General features: G+C 38.6%; 1 protein-coding gene across 1 annotated transcript in view; it reads right to left on the reverse strand.

Moving 5' to 3' along the window:
• The window catches only part of LTA4H (leukotriene A4 hydrolase), a 14,373-nt gene extending 6,589 nt beyond the window's left edge, over window positions 1–7,784 (reverse strand). The window contains 7 exon segments of the mRNA XM_010153268.1: window positions 302–442; window positions 749–821; window positions 1,468–1,520; window positions 3,967–4,071; window positions 4,754–4,822; window positions 5,401–5,521; window positions 7,603–7,784. Coding sequence (XP_010151570.1) covers window positions 302–442; window positions 749–821; window positions 1,468–1,520; window positions 3,967–4,071; window positions 4,754–4,822; window positions 5,401–5,521; window positions 7,603–7,784 — 744 coding nt within the window.
• Between the last annotated feature and the right edge of the window lie 598 nt (window positions 7,785–8,382).

Here is an 8,382-nt window from a genome sequence, read left to right on the forward strand (position 1 = left end):
TTTCTAGGGGGAAGATTAATCCAATTTGTGGATTAATATCCATCACTTGATGGATAAGCAGGCCCTAAGGAGAAGCTGGATTTTACCAGTGTTACACTTACCAACAGTGTTGGAGTTACAAAAGTAAGGCAAGGATTCTCCATACCACCATAAGGAAAAGAAGGTGGCAAGACTAACAAATCGTACTGTCCCCATACATAGGGTCCTGCCGAAGATTAATCCAATTTGTGGATTAATATCCATCACTTGATGGATAAGCAGGCCCTAAGGAGAAGCTGGATTTTACCAGTGTTACACTTACCAACAGTGTTGGAGTTACAAAAGTAAGGCAAGGATTCTCCATACCACCATAAGGAAAAGAAGGTGGCAAGACTAACAAATCGTACTGTCCCCATACATAGGGTCCTGCCAAATCTTCTGCTGTTCTCAGCATAGCTTCAGTCTGAAACAAGAACCCACATTAGTTTCTAGTGTGACTTCTGACTACAAACACTGAACAAATAACAAGCTACGGAGCCCACGCTTCTTCCTCTTTGACCTTGGCATGTCCCACAGGCAAAACGAGTACAAGACTCCATCAATATTTATGTTCGGTAGCAGTTTTGTGTTGTGATAGAAGGACAGCATGTTTTCAGGTAGGAGGTAGAGAAAGGAGGGCTACAGATGAAAACACTGAAGTACAGTCAGTTCCTTTCCCAGCACTATCGGAAACAGACAGGTTACAAAACAATTTTTGGTAATTACCCACCTCAGCAAATTCATAGGCAGATTTATCCACTAGCTCCTTTTCTGCCCACACCAGTGTCCTTGGGCCAATCTTTCTGTTGAAAGTAAAAATGCCACTGAGACACTATGAACTGGAAATAATTCTATAGGAGACTAATTCAGGGAGCGTGTGTTTAACTGTGCTCACAAATAACCCATGTTGCTGAAGAAACAGTAGAGAGGCTTCTTCTCTATTTCCTCTCCACCGCTAAAGTGACACTAGAAAACCAATAGAGAACACCACCACACACATCCACCGTTCAAGACAAATAAATAGGAAGCACATTTACAGATTTTAGAACGCTGTGAAGCTGTAATATAAAAGCATTATGACCTAGAGCAACACATCCCTGCGCAGATAAGCAACAAGGCTGAAGCTATCATTTCCTGCCTTTTGTTCGTGACAATGCTTCTATGTTACCTGAGGGAAAAGATACTATTCCCTGAGTTAGAAAAAGCCCTCAGTGGTTCCAATCAATTCCAAACTCTTCATGCTATTTCTTTAACTATGGCAAAAAGTATATTCTATAGAAAAAATGATTCAGAAGTGAATCAAGATACCTGCAGTTTGATACAATTACACAGGTTCACTGAACCTCTAGGACCTTTTAAAACTAGAAACAAGGCCCAGAAACAAAAAAGAGATAACTCTGAAGATTTGTTATGATTATTAGTATGTGTACTTTGTACAGATTCACTCACCTGCTTTGTAAATCTCCAACCACTAAAGCGATTAAGTAGCAAGGTATGGGAACCTAGTGGAGAATGTGAGAAAAAAGAAAACTTATTTGTCATGTGAGCTATTGACACTGATTCAAAGAAAAACAAGTGTAAGTAAATAAATAAATGGGCACATTTCCTCTGTAGTTTCCTGCCCTTTGTTATAACAAAGGCATTGTTTGTTCTCCCCAAATGATACTCCTTTATCTGCAAGAAATACTTGTTTCACAGGTGTTTCATGCAAAGGCCACAAAATTTTAAGTATCACCTCTGTCTGAAAAAATCTGCATATAGAAAGAAGAACATACAAAAAATGCCACTGGCTTGGTTACTGTTCAAAAAAAAGACAGTTTTCCATATTCATTCCAGTTACATTAAACTTTATGGAAGGAGAAGTTAAGAGATACTGCTCAAAGGGCACTTCTATCACACACAAAGATGCAGGAAGAGCTTTAATGAATTCAAGTAAACAACAATATTTATAGATACAAAATATTCAGCAGAAATCAATTTAAATATGTATTTGATTTCCATGACTGAAATTAAAATAAATTATAAATATTTGGTTTTTAATTAAAAAAAAAAAACAACAAACCACCAAACGAAAGCTGCAGTATCTTTATAGAGAAATGCTTTCTTACAGTGCTCTGGAAACAAAAGGGGATAATAGAGTCACCCCTGTGAAAGTTCCCTTTTATCTGACTAAGCAATGTTAAAAAAAAAAAAATCAGACTTTAAATCATAATTACTTGGAGACAACATTTCAGAAAATTTTATTCCACCATTTATTATCCCCAAACCATTTCAATATCATTTATTAAAATCCCTGTATCATCATGTGTGTTTAATTTTACATGTTAACCCCCAGAACAAATTCTTGGGAAGATTTATGTCCACTGACTCGTGTTAAGAGACAGGTTATTAAAAGACTGTCGATGCATCCCTACATTTTAATGTTCAATTTGTTAATCTGAAATTTTGAAATTACTCCAAATCTCAATGGTTGCTGGGTTATAAATTAATTATCAGAGACTGCTCTCCACTGCATTTCTTACCAGCTTTGCCATGCAGGTGTAAAAAAAGTAGTTTTAGGTAAGCTCTGCACATATCCAAAAGTTTGATGCACTTGCCTCTTTCACCTAAGAAACACATGCCTTTTCTAACCAATCAGTCTCACGGGTTTGTACTTTAGCTGATGCATATCTTTTTCCAATGTATTTGTCTTTATTCATTTACATGTTTTGTGTTTAATGCCGCTGACCTTGTTTGATGAAACACATGCCTTTTCTAACAAATTAATCAAATGGTTTTCTATATTAGAATGTGTAGAATAATTTCGATTAGACTAAATGTTTTTCCTTGTACAGGTTCACCAAACTTACCAACAGCGTGTTTCCAGAAAACATAGAGCTCTGGATAACACACACCACAGAAGCCTTACACACTAGGCCAAGAGTGGCAAATGTTTGGGCTCCACAGAGAAGGCAGAATACTCCCTACTGAAGAGCTCACAGATAAGGTGACAGGTTTTTTTCCTCTCACCCTTCTTGCCTGTCTCAGGTTTCAAATCAACCCAACAGCTGCTGCAGTCCGGTTCCCTTCCTCTCTCCTCTAGTCACACAACTCCATCCCTCCTTGCACCCATTCAGTCCCTCAGCAGCTCAGATCCGCTAACTACAACAATTTCTTTTTTAAACTTATGTTAATTTTATCTGCTTGTTCAGCAAAATGAGCCAGGCTCACCAAGAGATCCCATAAACATGAGAACTGTAACCCAAAACCAGCTGTGAGAACAAAGAAGCCAGGAGATTTAACTGCGACTGTCACTCCTGGAGCAGTGGAATCATTAAACGAGCTGCACCACTTCATAAAACTTCACCCTGGGAATGGTAATCTTTAATTAGCTGGAGATACTTTCCATAAAAGCCAAAGCTTTCACTTAAAAAAGCTAAAAAATAACCCCCCATCCCCCGCCAGAAAAACAGACAAACAAACAAACACAAACCCAAAACACCACCACACCACCTACACAAAACCACCTCTGTTGTCAGAAGTTGCCTAACTTCAAGTTAAAATTTGTTTCCAATGCTCAGCTTCGTTGCCAAGACCTCGGTAAGCTTAAAATTTGCAGGATCTGTTTTCCAAAGCTCACTCCCTTGTTATTCAACTCCACGCATTATCTCCCAAGAATCAGTGCAGACAGAAAGGGTTTTGCTGGTGCTAGCTTTGAGCATACTAAACATTTTCAAAACTTGAATTTGCCTTTTCTGAGAATGCCAAAACTACCAGTAAACAATCACCAGCACCTACTGATTCACTTTTCAGAGTTAGAGGTTCATAACACCTCACATTTGTACAGTGGCAAAGAGCCATCGCACATCACATGACTTACTGACGACATCAAAACCACGTCTGAAGGGACTGAAGCACAGGAGTTAGGATAAGACCTTAGGCATGTTTTTACCAGCCTGGAGCACTTACGTTCTGACTGAAGCGGTAAATCTTCCGACTGCTGTCCTCTGGGTCAGGCATCTCTCCATCACGATTAGCACTCATAAGAGCCACCAGCTCTTTAGGAACAGATATCTGAAAGGTCACCCAGCTATGAGGAACTCAGTTGGCACACAGGATTATATTATATACTAGAAGCAGCAATAGCAAAGTGAGTAGCCCAGATGTGTTCTGTTGTTAAATCCTCTCTGCAAGCAGGATATAAGGCATATAGAAAACCTTGTCTTAAAGGCTGGCAATATTTAATTAACCACAACGATTACCTCTGACAGAAGTTAAAAGTTTCACTTTCTTCAGCCTACTGAATTGTAATGTGAACACTGCACATCTCGCTTTTTGTTTTCTTAAAGCAATCAGACTATTTACACCAGGACTGCAAACATCCCCCAACTATACCAGAATATATTAAGGCATACATGAGAATCATCTCATGTATTTTTACTTCACAGCACTCTCTGCTGTCTCACTGTCAGCTTTTCCTGATTTAAGAACACATTTCTTTCCTACTACAGCACTTTTTTCATTCACATGTATCTTCATTTTCAAAAGAAAAAAAAAAAAGGGAAAATATATGTAAAAGAAAATAGTAGAGCTAAAGAAGTGCCACAGGGAAGATAATGTAAGAGCCAAAAACTGCTTCAGCTAAAAGTAGGTATTTTCTGTTTTATTTTAGGCCACATGCCAGCAGCTACTAAAAAAAAAAAAATCCCCCATTGCAGTGGTTGTTTTTAGTTAGCCATGACTTAGGTTCATCTACCTCTGCATAGTACGTTAGCTTCACAGCAGGTGTGTCTTGGCATGGAAGGATGGATCTGCAGTGGGTGGCCTGGAGAGAGAAAGAGTAAGAACAAATGTTAAAGCATAACAGTCTTCCTAACACAGAGGACTAGAAATAAATCAAACTAATGTATTATATGCAATATATTATGCATACTATATATACGTTTTATACATACACACATATGTATGTATTTACGATATATATAATATATTTGATATAATATACATATCCTGGAAATCTATACAGCTTCTCCAAAGAACTCATTATCTACAAAACAATACTTCCAATCACTTATAGCAGTTTTTGTAGTTAAGGGTTTTCTAAAAGAAGTAACAGTAGATGAGACAGTTCAATAGCCAACTATAATGATTGCAAAGGACTGCATGTTCTTCAACAGGAATACTGGTGTGGGAATTATTAAACTGCAAACATACAATAGAATCTCAGCAACGTTCTGACTTACTAAGTGTTTTCATTTAGGATCTCTGACACACAATTAAAAGTTCTGGGATACTGTACCTTCCCTCACTAGCCTTCCTCTCCAACTCTTTGGAAACCAGTGGGAATTACAGTGGTATGTAAACAACAAGTTTAAAAGAAAAAAAAAAATTAATCCACTCAACCTGACACTGGCTGAAGAGAAATGGGTGTTTCTTTCCAGAAGTTTGCTCTGGAGTAAACCACTGGAGAGCTGAAGACTTTGGAGAGCTTTCAAAACAGATTTCAACAATTGCTTCTTGTCCCCTGTGTAAGAAAGAATAGTCAGGCTGTTTTGACACAACTCCCAATCCCAGGACTCTGTAACGATCCCTGGAAAACAGGTCTGCAGCACTGTCTCAAAAGCATTAGAAATAAGAACAGGTTGCATACTAAAACCAGCTTTCCCCTTTCAATTATGAAGGTAAAAAATGGCTGGTTTATTTTAACTTTAATATTCCAAAATACTTCTGTTACTGTTTTTACTAACCAGAAACTCTTCCACTCCTCTTTTCAAGAAGGTGATGGACCCTTTGGAGATGGGTCTCTTCAAGAAGGAGATGGATTAAACCCTTTGCACCAGCCACATACATACAGTTTCGTCACAACTATCATATGTTGTACATCTAAGTATAAAAACCCCACTGACATAAGCAAACAAAAATAGTGTATAAAGCCTATATAAGGCTAAAATAAAAATATTTTAGATTTTGCAGCTGATGTTTTGTAAGTATGATTCTTAAGCAGAAAAAAAAAGAGTACTGAAAATAGTATTCACTAGAAAACCCTATTATCAGTAGGGTTAACAATTAGAAAATGTTCTGAAATCCTGACTAAAATGTGAACTAGTGCAAAGTAAAAACTAACAGCTCTGTGCACGACAGGTACCAGCTTGCTAACAAAAGAACACACACAAACCTGACACATTCATACACTTAATTTTTAAAAAAACATATTAATTAAAGCAATTACTGACACTAAATGCACACAGAAGTACTTGCTTTTGTTATCTGAAAGTTCCAGGTTACACATGCAACTCTCTGGAATTAACAATCCAACCATAAATCAGAACAAACTTCAGCTAATCAGAGGAGCTGGCCACGAGATAAGCTGACCAGGTATGCATATCTGGTTTATAACCAGTATTCCAAAGTACGTATTTGACAGGAAAAGAGAAAATAACTTGTATTGCCATAAGGCACGTTGCTTACTGAACAGTCAGACTTTCAGTTGTAATTCCTACCCTTTCCTATCACTGTTTCATCGAGATTTACATGGGCGACTATGGCTCAGTTCTTAGGAACACGACTCGTAGCTCGCACCTGTTTATAGTTTTTTTTCTTACAAGGAAATCTACTGACAACAACAAAAAGCTCAAAGTCAAACAAAAGAAACAAGCCTATGTTTCTACTGTGGCCTGTTTGTTCAAGTACTTCATTTGATCAGTTTGATAACAGATCATAAGCATTTCCCCAGAAGGGACAGCGATCTTGTAACATTCCTTTCTCTTCCACATCACGTCTGTTTCTAAACTGCTCTAATTCAGAAAAAAAAAAAAAAATTAGAAACCAAAAAGGAGTTTGTAGAGGTAGTAACCTGTTTTGAAAATAAAACAGTAAGAAGCAACTTAGTACACAATTTTATTCAAACAAGGGAGTCTCCTTATACAGCCACAGCATTCAGCTTTGCACGGGAGATACCATGGAGTTACAACATACAAAACAAACCGTCAGAAGACTTATTGAAATTTAGCAACAACTTTTTAGTTCGTGCAACTTCAGAGGTAGCTTATGGTCAGTTCATTCTCCATCACGCTGCTAAAACAAAAGTTCCAGTTTTTAGGGACGCGGGCTTAGCGTAGTCAGTACGATAAAGCTTTTACCATCTGAAAACATGTTTTTGTCTAATCAGAGTGGTAACCTGCAGATCCACCGACACGCAGGACCAGCCCTTGTATAAAAGAAAGGAAAACAGGGTCTGTAATTCCACGTGCGCTGTACCGCAGCAATTCTGAATGTGACAACATTCGGGCAGTTGATGCAGAAATAATATAACTGATAAGGAGTGCTGGAAAAATTGTAAGACATTACACAACATTTCGCTACTTACTTTGGCTGGTCATTTTGTACATGACATAAGACCTGGAAAAGGGGCAGAGAGACTCCCAAATTTTGGCTGTCTAATGAAAATCAAAAATTAAATTTATCTACAAGGTCACATGCCAAATAAATGCAACACCCTAATTTACAAGTCCCTTTGCAAGCTTTACAGAACCACCTTAGAGGCAGACAAGCAGCTCCTGCAGTGCGTTTGGGAAACCGCCTAAAGGAGCAGGCAAAAGGGTGTACCTTCTTAGTTCGAAAGGAAGGGCGATTTCCAGGGGTGTCCCCTTGAAGCTGTGTTTTTCTCCAAAAGCAAACTTTGCATCCTGTCCATTTACAGTCACTTTAAATACCTGTAGGTCTCTTGTGTCCAAGACCTGTAATGAAGCAAATATTGCCTGCTTGTTAAATACTCTAATAATTAACATAGCACCCATCAAATCTTAAACACGAGCCTCCCTGAACAAACAAGTATTTACACTTATGAAGTAAGACCAGAAAAACTGAGCAACTACGTTGAGTACTGGGACCCAGAATTTTAACACAGCAGTACTGAACTTAGAGAACTGGGTGGCAAAGAGGAAGAAAGCCTGCTTCTGACCACGACGGTGGAAACAGGAGTTTACTACGCAAACTACAGAGCTAAAAGACTCCACAGGGCTACTAGGAAATAAGGAGAACGACAGAAAAGCCCCTGCCAAGGCTTCCACCCTGCAACTGGCCGCTAAGAATCAAGACTTCCCCACAACAGGAGATGAATTAATAGGGCAGCATCCCCGCCTGCAGCACGAGTAAAGTTTTCGTCTTCGTTATTAACAGGATGGGGTTTTTTCTACACTAGAAGTGTCAGTCACAAAAGAATTTTATGGATCTCGCAGAAAACGCCCACAAAATCAAAACCCCGCCCTGCACACAGAGTAAAGCCGAAGAGGTTTACACGTTTATTGGCACAGCTGAGGAAGTAGCTAGCACGGTAAAAGACACGGGTGGAAGAGACACGAACGTCTTCAAGGCCAGGCTGGATGA

This window comes from Eurypyga helias, unplaced genomic scaffold, assembly GCF_000690775.1.
Source record: "Eurypyga helias isolate BGI_N326 unplaced genomic scaffold, ASM69077v1 scaffold32016, whole genome shotgun sequence".
NCBI lineage: Eukaryota > Metazoa > Chordata > Aves > Eurypygiformes > Eurypygidae > Eurypyga > Eurypyga helias.